Here is a 14,478-nt window from a genome sequence, read left to right as displayed (position 1 = left end):
AACACTGCTGTAGCTAATACAGGTTTAAATAAAATGTTGATCATAAATGTCCTGCAGTGGGAATGTAAGTCTAAGTGTTTTATTCCTGGAAACCAGCTGGCAAAGGTTCACAGAATTGTTCTGCTCTGTTACTCTCACCTTTAATAATCGCGTGATTTAATTATTGTTCTTTTGTTCCTTTTAGGGCCTGGACGTTCTTGAAATCATGAGAAATATTCATGTATTTGTATCTCGCTACCTGTATAATCTCAATAATCAAGTAAGTTGTCTCAGTGCATTTTGTACATTAAGAGCGTATTTAAAGGATCAGTAACATAATTTTTTTAAAAAAAAAAACAGAATAGAACGAAAAAAACAACACAATGACAAGTTAAACTTTTAAATTGCTTAGTCTTTATTAAGAAATAACTTACCGAAACTCCGCTTGCGCTCCTCTTCAGAAAAGGCGATAATCCATCATACTGCGCTCGATTTCTCTTCCCTGGGTATCTCCTATAATGAAGGCAGGGAGTGAGAATTAGAGGAACCGAGAATTTTGGGGTTTTTTGCAATTTTTTTTTTTTTTTAAATAATTTGTTACTGGCCCTTTAAGATGCTGCATAAATTATGTATAACTTTCAGTAGCCTGAAGGATTAAATGAAAACTTTACCCCCAAAATGAACTCTTAAGCAACAGTTTACATCATATTAAGTGACATATTAAAGAATCTTATCAAACTGGAATATATATTTAAGTAAATCTTGCCCTTTTATATCTCTTGCCTTGAACTGCCATTTCATGATGGTCTGTGTGCTGCCTCAGAGATCACCTGACCAGAAATACTACAACTCTAAGGGGGTTACTAAACTCCAAATGGAAAAATCACAGATTTTTCAGAATTTATTATATCAGTCAGAATCCAAAAATCCGGCTTATCAGACCTGCCGAGGTTGCATATAATTCAATGATTTTCATGCAATAATCGGAAGTTTTCGGGGTTTTCAGGCAAAAATCCGAAGTTTGTGGGTGGAAATTCTGAAAAATTCATAAAACTCGTTTCTTTTTCAGATTTTTTCCCGCAAACAAAATTTTTGGGAAAGTGTATTAATTAATAAGCCGAAAAAAGACGTTTGGTCAGATTTTTTTCAGAAAATATTGAGATAAATTCAGACTTTGATAAATAACCCCCTAACTGTAACAGGAAGTAGTGTGGAAGCAAAAGACTCTGTCTGTTAATTGGCTCATGTGACCTAACATGTTTGGTATGTTTGTGTGCACCGTGAATCCTACGATCCCAGGGGGCGGCCCTTATTTTTTAAAATGGAAATTTTCTATTTAGGATTACCCAATGGCACATACTACTAAAAAAATATATTATTATGAAAATGGTTTATTTACATGAAGCAGGGTTTTACACATGAGCTGCTTTATTCAATATCTTTTTATAGAGACCAACATTGGTTTTCCTTTTACAGCACTTTTTAATGAAAGGAAGTAGAACCTGATATATTGACGTTTTATTGTACCTAAGGATTTGTTCAGTCCCCTATAATCAATCAATCAATCAATCAATCTCTCTCTGTCTCTCTCTCGTGTATCTATAAATGTATTGAGCTATATATATAGTCAAATACAAGAGTCCTCTGCACTCAACCCATTATCAATATATTTAAGACAGAGACATTTTGTGCATACTGCTACTAAAAAATGCCTTACCCTTTAAACAACACAGGGATTGTTTGTCCATATATTGCAATATATTTAAGCTGGCCAACTACGTCAAAGTCATCCCATATCTGGCCAGTCCTACGCTTAATTTTCATCTGATTCCTTAAGAATTCCATTGCTTAATTATAAATATTACAAAGGGACTAAGTTTTACCTACAACTTACTAGCTGCTTTCAAAGTAAAACTCCCAAACTTGGCTGCCCTTTTATTAGACACCAGTGGGATCACCTGACTATAGTTGGAGGGGGTGGGAGATACAACATGGAGCTGGTCACTGCTCCTGTATAACTATAACAAACAAGGGAAAGTTGTGCTCACCACTAGTTTTTAAAACCATTAGGTGGGGTGCAATGAGGGTGTGACCACAAAATACATATAGTCAACTACAAGAGGTCCTCTGCACTCAACCCATTATCAATATATTTAAGATATATATAAATATATATATATATATATATATATATATATATATATATATATATATATATATTGTTGTGTATATATAAATATTTTGGTATTTCTTTCTCTGCAGATCTTCATAGAAAGGACTAGCAATAACAAACACTTGAACACCATCAATATCCGGCACATTGCCAATTCCATTCGAACCCATGGCACTGGAATCATGAGTACAACTGTAGGTACAATTCTTGTGGGCTCGTATCAGGCCCGAACTGGCTGACACAAGATGCCATAGAAAGTCACTATTTAGTGGGCTGGTGAGGAGCTGATTGGGCCTCTCTGTTTTGAATTGCCAGGGCCTATTTTGACTCCCAGTCCAGACCTGGCTCATATAAACTATCACACATTAGTAGAAATCTGTCTGAAGTATTGCTTTAGGTCAGTCTGTCGACACACTAGTTCAGTACATTAATATTGCCCCATTTCTGGTTGAATATGATTTGTGTGGTTGGGAGTCTCCAGGTAAATCTTGAAGTTAAAATATGTCTGTTGATATAAACATGTCTCTTAGCAGATTAGTAGTCAGCACGACTTCCACTCCCTTCTTTGGCTGGGTGCATGTCCTCCAATGGCCACTTTCACTGGCAATACTGGCAAAGAAATTAGTCCAGCACCCACAGTTTTCAATAAAACGGCCTTTATTGGACCAAGGTCATTACTTGGTCCAATAAAGGCCGTTTTATTAAAAACTGTGGGTGCTGGACTAATTTCTTTGCCGATATAAACATGTCTCACCATGGCCCTGTAAGCATGTGGCAAACCCTTTCATGCTACCTTCAGTCTTTACATGAATGATATTTTCTCTTTCCTTAGGTAAATTTCACATATCAGTTTCTAAGGAAAAAATTCTATATATTTAGCCAGTTCATGTATGATGAACACATCAAGTCTAGGCTGATCAAAGATATTCGATACTTCAGAGAAGTTAAGGACCAAAATGATCAAAAGGTAAAATGTAGTAGGACATTTTTTTTGACTAAATAAACAAAATCGGCAGAATTGGTATTTATGCAAATAATATTATTCAATATTATGAGTCGTGACATCTGTACAGTTGGCATGTGAGAGGTGACTTGCCTGTGGCCCCACATGACCCCACATGAGCCTGAACCAGTGGGGCAGATCAGATAATAACCATTGAAGCCACTTAAAGGTCATGTAAAGGCAAGAAAATAAGATACAATTTTTACTTTCTTTAATGAAAAAGAAACCTATCTCCAATGTACTTTAATTAAAAAATTTGTACAGTTTTTGTAAGAAACCAGAATGTAAGTGAAATTCCCCATTCATTTACTGCTGTGGATAGGAATTGTCAGATGGTCCCTAACTGCTGAGCAGGGAAACAATCATACTTATGAACAGCAGGGAGAGCCCCCGTTTACTTCCCAGCCATGCAGAACTCAAGCAGCTTTGTTTGTTTCCCTGTAGAGCAGTCTGTAGAGATTTGTATTGGTTTTATTTTGCCTATACATCCCTTTTACTGTTTCCAACTCCAGCTGCAAGGACAAAGATCATGGAGCCAGATTTAAACAGATAAACTGGGATTCTATTTGGAGGATTATTTTGCTGCAGCAACTGGTTCTGCAGAGTTGGAGAAAGCCAAATTACGGAAAGATCTGTTATTTGGAAAACCCCAGGTCCCGAGCATTCTGGATAACAGGTCCCATACCTGTATTAAACAATACAAAAACTATAAAATCCACAATAGATTACATGACAACGCAGTCTGCATATTCTGATTATTATTCAGTCTTGCTGTATCGGCTTCTGGCAGAAATTATTTGATTTGTGCTGTTTTTGATAATTTATGACGATCCATAAGCAGCCCAGACCACACTGAGCATGTGCATGGTCTTAGTCTTGCAAAGATGTTTAACAAATTTACGAGATGGTGACCCCCTGTGGCCAACTTTGAAAGCATAAATCATTTGTTTCATTAGGCTTGTGGTGAAGTTCACGTTTATATTTAGTATACAAAATACAGCATTTCTAGCCCTATTCTATTTTAGACTTTACTTCCCCTTTAAGTCTTAGGTCTCTTTACCTTATATCCCCCAGCCCTTGCTACTTACCCTAATAATTAGGGTAACTTTTGGAGTGAATGTATATTTGCTTTTCTGGATACTGCTGGGAAAAAGAAAGGTTGCTGCTGACTTCTCTGTATGTGTAACAGTGTTATAACATTATGGTGGGTTCCACCCAAGGCTTGTGCAAGTTAATATATGAATGCGGGCAAATGGGCATATTTGCGTGTAAACAGGAGGTCTGTGCAAGGCGTAAATGTTTGAAAACAGAGGTAGGGGGTTTCACCCAGAATGTGTGAAAGTTTCTGACTATGGACATGTGTACACATCTTTAGCAGCAAGTAGTTTCTGTAACGTTTCTTTCCCTCCACATGTGGGAAGATGGAAATAAAGTGATACGTCTGAATATACTCTAATAACTCTGCATCTAACTAATGACTTGTAATTATGCATTATGCTTGAAAACATAACTTGTAAATAGCCACCTAATGCACTGAAGTGAATAATAATGATAATATTTCTATCGCCAGTGAAGCTGGAGTATTCTCACAATGGGCCAGCCGTGAAAAGCACTCTATATAGACTTTCCCAGACAAAATAATGTCATGATTTGAGCATGTGTAATATTCTGCACTTTACTAATCAATTGAATATGACTTGATTTCTTTAGTACCCTTTTGAAAGAGCAGAAAAATTCAATCGTGGCATTCGGAAACTTGGGCTTACTCCTGATGGGCAGAGCTATCTGGATCAGTTCAGGCAGCTCATTAGCCATATAGGTGAGTGATCAATTTCTTCTGTTTCAAGTGTTAATATCTGTGAACTTGTGATCTGAAGCATTCTCCTTGACCCCATTATATGGTAGAGATGTAAGTCGGTCAAAGCAAGTTGAATAATCAGAAATCATGCATAGCCTGCTAAAGCTTATGTTCTTATTGAAACTTCCAAGCAACTTTTTTCATTATTATGTATATACCAGAAATTCTATATTCTGTATTGCAGGGAATGCTATGGGCTATGTGAGGATGATTCGTTCTGGAGGGCTCCACTGCTGCAGCAATGCAATCAGGTATATCATGTACATCATTCCTAGACATGGCTATTTAAATATCAAATCAGGAGCTAATAATGACAAAATCAGGAGCTAATAAAATCAAGAGCTAATGACAAAATCAAAAGCTAATCACAAAATCAGGAGAGAATAATGCCAAAATCAGGAGAGAATAATGACAAAATCAGGAGAGAATAATGACAAAATCAAGAGTTAATGACAAAATCAAGAGTTAATGACAAAATCAAGAGTTAATGACAAAATCAAGAGTTAATGACAAAATCAGGGGGTAATAATGACAAAATCAGGAGGTAATAATTACAAAATTAGGAGCTAATAAAATCAGGAGCTGACAAAATCAAGTTAATGACAAAATCAGAGCTAATGATAAAATCAGGAGCTAATGATAAAATCAGGAGCTAATAACAGAATGTTTGACTATAGGTTTGTTCCGGACCTAGAAGATATTGTTAGTTTTGAAGAGCTGGTTAAAGAAGAGGGTCTGTCAGAAGAAACCCAAAAATCCGCTAGGTAAGGTTTGGTTTGGATCAAAGGATCCCAAACTGTGTGACCGTAATGGGAGCTGGTGAAATTTCAAGGTAAATGCTTATTTGTAGCCTGACATGCCTGAAATTATAATTGCTGTAACCTTCATATAACCTAAGTGGGGGCATGACCAAATCATTGACCCTGAAAGGAGAATCCCAACTCCAAGTCTGAAGAGCCCTGGTTTGATGGCTTGCTTTTATGGAACAGTACACACCTATGTGTGTGTTATATACAAATGTGTGTTATATACAAATCCTATTGTGTGCATGTATGTTCCAAAAATTTATAGGAATTTTTTTGTTCATGAATGGCAGACAATTCCAGCCTGGCCAAATGCAGGTAGTGTTAATTGCAGAATAGTAGTTACAGCATTAGAACAGCACATGAATTCATTCTCTTCTGGGTTCCAAGTCTACATTCAGATCTGATTTACACAGAATTTATTGCATTCTATCACAGAGCAAAGCGAAGGGCAGAAATGACTCAAATCTAAAGTGCAATGTTGTTTTTAGTACAAAACGTGCAGTGGACTCAGTCTTTACCTGAAAAGAGATGTTGTACCTTTAAACACATGTAATAGAAAGCAAAGCTACAGCTTAGTTGTGTATTGGGGATTGCTGTAGTCTGGGTATATTTCAATTGCTTGACTTCTCACATAAAGCTGTAGGTTATGCACCGTACATGTTCTTTGTCTTTGTAGGCAGCTTGACTCTGTACTGAGTGATCTTACCCGCAATTCAGCAGAAGGCACTGAATACTTCAAAATGTTGGTGGATGTATTTGCTCCTGAATTCCGCAGCACAAAGAATATTCATCTCCGGAACTTCTACATCATTGTACCACCACTGGTGTGTGTCTCGTGTTATTAGAAATGTGGGGGTGGGGTAGGTTCTGCTTATCTTTCCTAAACTGGGGCAGAACTAATGCAGGTCCAGTCACATGGGCCCCAAGGATCAGTTGGGCAAATGCCTTTTTTTTCCCCTTTATTAAAGGGGAACTATCGTGAAAATTAAAATTAATCTAACTTCAGCATACTGAAACTTTCTAAATACAATCAATTAAATACTAGAATCAGATATATCATCTGCTAGGAAAGGAAGCCCCCCCCCCCTATAAGATATATTGGATCTAACTGTCAATGAATGTCTGACATCCAACTGCTGAATAAAGACAGAGTGAAGATGAACAGATGCTGAGAGAGGGACAGGGAACATAAACTTGATTATTTCAGAAATGATGCAGAATTTTTAATGGATTGTATTTAGAAAGTTTCTTATTTTATTACACTGAAGCTTATATTGAATTTTCAGTATCGCGATAGTTTCCTTTTAATGTGCAATTACCGTATATACTAGAGTATAAGCCGACCCGAGTATAAGCCGAGGTACCTAATTTTACTTATGAAAACTGGGGAAACTTATTGACTCGAGTATAAGCCTAGACACAACTAAGACCGTTAGACAAGCAGGATCCTTTTGTTTATTTGTATTTGTAGATAGATATATTTAATAATAATATTAGTTAAACCTTTGCGTTTTAAAAAAACAATATGGGATTGCAGCCGTTTTCCATGGCTTGGTAACATTAATACCATTCTGTAGTTTCATAAAAGAAAAAATGTTAAAATGATATCCCCTTTCTTTTAATTTAAAAAGTGCCAAGGTATTTTACTGCTTTGTATGACTGGGAACTGGCAAACAAATCAATATTAAAGTGTATTCTGGTCATTCTCACGTGAGTTCCAGTATAAACATTGTGATTTTATGTTTTGAAAATTAGAATTATTAAAAATGACAGACAAAGCAGACAAGTAGCACTTGCAATATTTTACAATTTTAGCACTGTAGCTGCATCAGTTTTTGTGTGCAAATAAGTGGCAAAATAACGTGGTGAGAACAAACAGCGCAATGGTGGGAGCAGCAGTGTGATCAGTGGGGAATCTACATCAAAACCCACATGTGCTACTGAGTCCCATGCCCCTGCACCTCGATTGGGGCCCGCAACCCATCCATGGCGCCCCCGATCCTGAGGAGCCAACGGGGAACACCCCCCTTCCAGCCAGAAACAATGATGCTTACCCGCGGCGCAGGAGGAGCAGCAGTGCGCAACTTTGCGCAAGGAGTGTGGAAGATAGCGATACCGGCTGAAGTGCGGGTGGCGTGCACGCTGACGTTACAGATCATGTGGGTTTCGATGTAGATTCACCACTGATTGCGCTGCTGCTCCCACCTTTGCGCTGTTTGTTTTGGGGGTGCGAGATCAAAATGTGCTGCTGCGAACCTTCCCAGCGTTTCCCTGCAGGTAAGAAACTTCCCACTGAGGAGGGGAAAGCTTGGTTGGAGCTTTGGCGGAATGTGCACTGCCACTGACCCGAGTATAAGCCGAGGTAGAATTTTTCAGCACATTTTTGGTGCTGAAAAACTCGGCTTATACTCGAGTATATACGGTACCCAGTTTTTATTGTTATATTGAACAGTGTTTATTAAAGATCCTTAGCTGATACCAAAGCGACAGTACATATGGGAAGACCTTTCTTAGGGCCTCTCTGAGATGTTTCAACTCTTTGCCTTAGGCTTTGTGCTGGTGAGGATCTTGTCTGCTCTGTGGTGTAGAATTCTAATAACCCCCAGTTTGTGATCTAGTGGATAGTGGGATGACTAGTGAAATGTCTTCAAGAGAAAAAAATCCAGCAAGTCCAGTTGATTTGATTTACTATAGATATACCATGACCTGTATGAATGAGAACCTTCACTGATAGATTAAAAGCTAGCTATGTCTTTTATAACTTTCCTTTAACAAAAATGTTGCTCTTGATCTGCTGTGTTTTTCCTTTACAGTATTTTTAGCAAATGTTCTTGTATTTATTTTTTTTTTTAGACCCTCAACTTTGTGGAACACTCCATAAACTGTAAGGAGAAGTTGAACAAGAAAAATAAAGTTGGTGCTGCTTTCACTGATGATGGCTTTGCCATGGGTAAGATGTCTGTTCTGTCAAATAATTTAGCAGTCACAGAGCACATAAGACTAAAAAGAAAAACAAACCCTTAATAAAAAAAAAACCTTACCCCCCCTACCCTACATAGACCCCCTCCTCCTCCCCCACAGCCTAGCTGCCCCCCTGGGCAAATGCCCCTTACTCTTTACTTACCCCTCCCTGCAGATTCTGTCCTGCAGAGTTCACTGGTGCATCTTCAGTCGCTTCGGTAATCTTCGGAATGAGACCGGCGTATCGGCGCATGCACAGTTGGAGCAATTTTCTGTTTCGGGACAACTGCGCATGCAGCATGTCATTCCGAAAATTACCAAAACGACTGAAGATGGGGCCCGTGAACTCTGCTGGACAGAATCTGCACCAAGGGGTAAGTAAAGAGTTAAGGCCATTTGCCCAGGGGGGCAGCTAGGCTGGGGGGAGGAGGGAGGGGGGGGTCTATGTAGGCTAGGGTTTTTTTTCCATTAAGGAGTTTTCTCCTTTAAGACAAGGGCACCTAATCCTGTACAACCCCAGCACTATCACTCTGCCTACCACCTAGTTCACAAGTTTAGCATGCAACACTTATTGTCTAAGCACTCAAGATATACTGGATGGATTGTGCATGCTAGAAATAAAGTGGTGCATTGTGCGTTGTGTTTTGGCTTGTAAATATCCTATGTTGCCTGTTAAATTGTAGGTTCTTGAGGAATGTAAGCTTGTATAAACTATTATCCTGGTGCTGGCACTTTTTTCCCCAAAACATTGTATTTTTAGGATTACTTAAGAGCACTTTAAGGGTATGCACATCAATCTAACTTTCTAGAGTTGAATGAGCAGCAATTCGATTTCTGATGCTCTTTAGTCACTCTTAGCTGAACGCTGTGGACCTGTGAAAATACAAAGTGGCATTCCCAGGTTATAGGGTCCTGAGGCTGTTACTGCTGCATTATTACTTAAAACTGGTATCGGTATCTCTTTAATCCAAAACCAGAGGAAAGATATATATATATATATACGATAGATATATTCTATGAGATATTTGCCATTTTTGCAGTGCGACACAATCCTACTTTCTCTTGGCTGCAGGCGTTGCATATATCCTAAAACTTTTGGACCAATACCAAGAGTTTGATTCCCTTCACTGGTTCCAGTCAGTACGTGAGAAGTACCTGAAGGAGAAGCGAGCCGTTTCTAAACAACAAAACGTGCAGTCGAATAACCAGGATGAGAAGCTTCTCCAAACCATGAATTTAACTCAGAAGAGATTGGACATTTATCTTCAGGTACGTGACATCTCTGTCCTTGAGATCATTTTCAGCGCTGAAAGTATGAAGTTAAAAATGTGCATTACTGTATATGTGCATTACTGTATATGTGCATTACTGTATATGTGCATTACTGTATATGTGCATTACTGTATACGTGCACATTCATGTCTCTCTGGATGCTTTAGTATGAATCAAATGGCACTATGTTGTCCCATTAGATTATATAATAAAAAAAGTAAATCGGTTACATTGCTATAATGTGGGGTACTGACTTTTACAAAAAGTCATCCAGGACCGGATATGCTGGGCATAAGACCTTATCAAAAAAATGTAAGTAGTAGTAAAGTGAAGTAGTTTTTGTGGTACCGTATATACTCGAGTATAAGCTGAGTTTTTCAGCATCCAAAATGTGCTGAAAAAGTCTACCTCGGCTTATACTTGGGTCAGCGCGCAGTAGCTGAGTTTGCAGTCACTTTTAATCATTCCTATACCAACAGTTCACTTGGGGAGAGACTGCAATATCCCACAATGCCCTCTGTTGGTTATATGAAAGAATAACAGAGACTGCAATATCACACAGCACCCTCTGTTGGTTATATGAAAGAATAACAGTGCGCCCTCTGTTGGTTATATGAAAGAATAACAGTGACTGCAATATCACACAGCGCCCTCTGTTGGTTATATTAAAGAATAACAGTGACTGCAATATCACACAGCGCTCTCTGTTGGTTATATGAAAGATTAACAGTGACTGCAATATCACACAGCGCCCTCTGTTGGTTATATGAAGGATTAACAGTGATGGCAATATCACACAGCGCCCTCTGTTGGATATACGAAAGATTAACAGTGATGGCAATATCACACAGCACCCTCTGCACATGGTAGTGGGACAGTGGGACAATGCACACAGTAATCCGTTTGGCAATTCTCTGTCACCATCAACTTTGCAAAGAAGTCCGGTTGATCGCTGGGGGGGGGGTCGCTTTGGCAGAATGTGCGCTGCTGGGAAACAGGGCTGTAGTTGTGTCTAGGCTTATACTAAAGTCAATAAGTTTTCTCAGTTTTCGTAGGTAAAATTAGGTACCTCGGCTTATACTGGGGTCGGCTTATACTTGAGTATATACGGTAGGTGCTTCATTTTGTTGCCTCTTGGAAAACCATAAAAGAGGTGATTATATTGTGTGTGCCCTAATAATGCAAGGGGGATGCCAGCACCACAGTGAGTGAGTGGGGGAGGGTTCAGACTAGAGGTAGGTGAAAAAAAATAGGCACTTGCCTCTTCTGCCTGGACTTCTGGCCCTGTGTGTGGAAAGGCTAGTGACATGTAGATTGTAAATTCCACTAAGCCAGGGACTGCCATGTGGAATATGTCAGCACTATAGATAAAGAATAATAAGATATGCTGCAACCTTAATTTTCCTTTTTTTTCCCCCCGCTCTTTAGGAGTTTGAACTGTTGTATTTCTCACTTAGCAGTGCAAGAATTTTCTTTAGAGCAGACAAAACAGCTGCTGAAGAAAGCCAAGAGAAGAAAGAAAAAGGTTTGTGAAAAAGCTAGATATGACAGTATTTCCATATCTCCAAGAGGAGCAGAAGCAAAATCTCTGTGTGTGTTTAATAATTTGCTTTCCTCTTTAAAGGAGAAGGAAAGGCTGAGTTTACTTGGAGGAGCCAAAACGTAGGCACCCCCAAGTGATTGTATTTACTTACTGAAACCCTGGGCCTGTGCTCCTATCAGCAGAAAACTGCACCAGCCCGGGGTTATTCCAGCGAGCACCACGGAGTGTTCCTCTTCTGGCTTCTTCTTTCTTCAAATTTCCCGGGCAGACGCATGTGCAGATGAACAAAATAACTTTAACTAAAAAAAATAGTGAAGGAAAATGTAATTCTAAGCAACCTGCCAATATACATTCATTAAAGAAATTCGGTGGTTTAACATATTTGTGCATGTAAAATCCCTTCAATTACCTCCAAGTCTGTCAATTACTGTAGCGAACTGCTGTGACATTATTTCAGGAACCAGAAGCAGCAATGCAGAGGAAAGCCAGACAGATACTGTTTTCAGTCGCTATTACATTACAAATAACTAATAAAACCATTTAAAAGTTACTTAGTAGGACAGTTGCATTATACTTAAGTATTTCATGTTTCCTCGATTTTGCCCCCAAATGAAAATCAAGCAGTATTGGTTGCTATATAGTGTTGCTGATATAAAACAGTTATAAATCATTTGGGTAATGTAAAGAGATAAGAACAGTTTACTATACAGGTATAGGACTTATTATCTTCATACCCTAAGGGGCAGATTTATCAAAGGCCGAGGTGAATTTTCGAATTGAAAAAATTTGAATTTCGAGCTATTTTTTGTGTACTTCGACTAGGGAATAGTCCAAATTCGAAATTTATCATGTACTGTCTCTTTAAAAATCCATCTTCGACCATTTGCCATCTAAAACCTGCCGAATTGCTGTTTTAGCCTATGGGGGGACCTCCTAGAACCTATTTGGAGTCAATTGGTGGACTTTGAAAAATCCAAGTTTTTTTGGGGGAAAAACTTCATATCGAATGCGATATTCCTTCAAATTCGTACGATTCGATTGAAAACAGACCTATTCGACCAAAAAAAAACTTCAACTTTATTTCGATTGGTCTTTTTCAGTTAGAATTTTAAAGTTTTTTCAGTTCGAAATTCGACCCTTGATAAATATGCCTCTAAGTCTACTAGAATATCATGTAAATATTGAAGGACCAGTAATAAAAGACAGTTTTCACTTTTAATTCGCAAAGCTTTTATTAAGAAATTACTTACCGATTATCTGCTTGCGCTCCTCATCAAAAACGGCAACAGGGCGTTCGTCACTCGATTTCTCCTCCCTGGCCATCTCCTATAGAAGGCAGGGAGGAGAAATCGAGCACTGCACAATGGATCGTCGCTGAATGCACTACACAATGCATCCTTTCTGAAGAGGAGCACAAGCAGAAAATCTTTTTCGTTAAAAAACAAAATTTATGTTACTGGTCTTTAAAATAAACCCAGTAAGGATTAATTATATCTTAGTGTGGATCAAGTACAAGGTATTGTTTTATTATTACAGACAAAAAGGAAATCATTTTTAAAAGTTTGGATTATTTGGATAAAATAGTCTATGGGAGAGATTCTTTCTATAATTCAGAGCTTTCTGGATAATGGAACCCATACCTGTATTCTTTTCCCCCACAAACCAATATGGTGTGATTGCATTCATCGTTCTATCTCTTTATCACTATCATGTGACATTCCAAGTTGATATAACCTGAAATAAAAATATAGGGTAACAATGAAAGCCTAAAATAAAAATATGGGGGTAACAATGAAAGCGTAAAATAAAAATATAGGGTAACAATGAAAGCATGTGCAGATCAGCATTTAATATTCTCATTCATGCTGCCCAGTATATTTATCATTTCTATTTTCTTCCCAGAAACATCTGGAATAAGCAATGAAAACGCCGATTCAGTTATGAAATGATCCTGCTGCAGACTCTTTCTCCATGCTACACCCGGTTTAATCTCTGTTTTCTTAAATGCCTTGAAAAGACTGGAATAAGGAACATTGCACTCTAAATGTGAAGCTGCCCCCCTGCAATGTCCAGAGAACTGGCAACATCCAGCACTTGATATGGGGAATGGGAAATTGCACAACAGTAATGTGACAAATAGAGGCAGATCATGTGACAAGGACAGTGGCAGGTCCTCAGTGTGACACAAGATGAAGTAGAACAAGTGTACTGGAAACACCCCAGAAATATTAGCTTATTTCATGAGATATCAACCGAAACAGCAGCCATCTAGGACCAAATTAAAGAAGAAGCAACTGGAATTGATTTATAGAAGTTATATAGGAATTATCCTAAATGTGCTTTGGTTTAAGGCATTGGATGGATATTAGTGTGTGTGTGTATAGTCCTGTAAAGACACACTTTTTTACTTTTTACTTTTACTTTTTTAATATTAATGTAAATGTCTTATTAATGATGTAAAAAATGTACAATATATACATTAACCCATCCAGTCCTGTGTCTGCTTTTTTATTCCTTTCTTTGAAGCATTGCTCCCAGGCAACAGTTTGTATGAATTGTTTCTTCTCTAGGACTGGGCAATTCATTTATATTGTATAAGGAATTCATTTATATTGTATCAGTCATTCATTTATATTGTATCAGTCATTCATTTTTCTCTGTCGTCTTAGGGGGACACAGGGAACGATGGGGTTAAGCTCCATCCTCCGGAGGCAGGACACTTGAATATTAATTTAAGTGGGCGTGGCCATCAGGCTTACCCCCACACACCATACGATCCTATTCAGTTTTTTAAGTGTCCTGCTCACGGGAGGATGGACATCAAGAGACAGTCTACGGTCAGCGCTAGCTGACACCCGGGGTGATACCCAAAATAGGGCTACC

The 14,478-nt window shown here is 38.4% G+C and overlaps 1 protein-coding gene across 4 annotated transcripts in view; it reads left to right on the top strand.

Annotated features, from left to right (window-relative positions):
* washc4.S (WASH complex subunit 4 S homeolog) overlaps positions 1-14,019 on the top strand; it is a 48,974-nt gene extending 34,955 nt beyond the window's left edge. For 2 of the 4 annotated variants that reach the window (XM_041588657.1, XM_018256051.2), the window contains exons 23-33: positions 185-259; positions 2,242-2,346; positions 2,985-3,119; positions 4,866-4,974; positions 5,198-5,264; positions 5,691-5,777; positions 6,496-6,643; positions 8,673-8,769; positions 9,853-10,049; positions 11,481-11,577; positions 13,498-14,019. In XM_041588657.1, the coding sequence (XP_041444591.1) occupies positions 185-259; positions 2,242-2,346; positions 2,985-3,119; positions 4,866-4,974; positions 5,198-5,264; positions 5,691-5,777; positions 6,496-6,643; positions 8,673-8,769; positions 9,853-10,049; positions 11,481-11,577; positions 13,498-13,544 (1,164 nt within the window). In that variant the 3' untranslated portion in view covers positions 13,545-14,019. The remainder of the gene's footprint in view (positions 1-184; positions 260-2,241; positions 2,347-2,984; positions 3,120-4,865; positions 4,975-5,197; positions 5,265-5,690; positions 5,778-6,495; positions 6,644-8,672; positions 8,770-9,852; positions 10,050-11,480; positions 11,578-13,497) is intronic. The other 2 variants (XM_018256053.2, XM_041588658.1) reach the window with 1 other exon arrangement.
* The last annotated feature ends 459 nt before the right edge of the window (positions 14,020-14,478 follow it).

Source organism: Xenopus laevis, chromosome 3S, assembly GCF_017654675.1.
Source record: "Xenopus laevis strain J_2021 chromosome 3S, Xenopus_laevis_v10.1, whole genome shotgun sequence".
NCBI lineage: Eukaryota > Metazoa > Chordata > Amphibia > Anura > Pipidae > Xenopus > Xenopus laevis.
The sequence above is the reverse complement of the archived record's forward strand: the minus strand, read 5'-3'. Positions and strand labels throughout refer to the sequence as shown.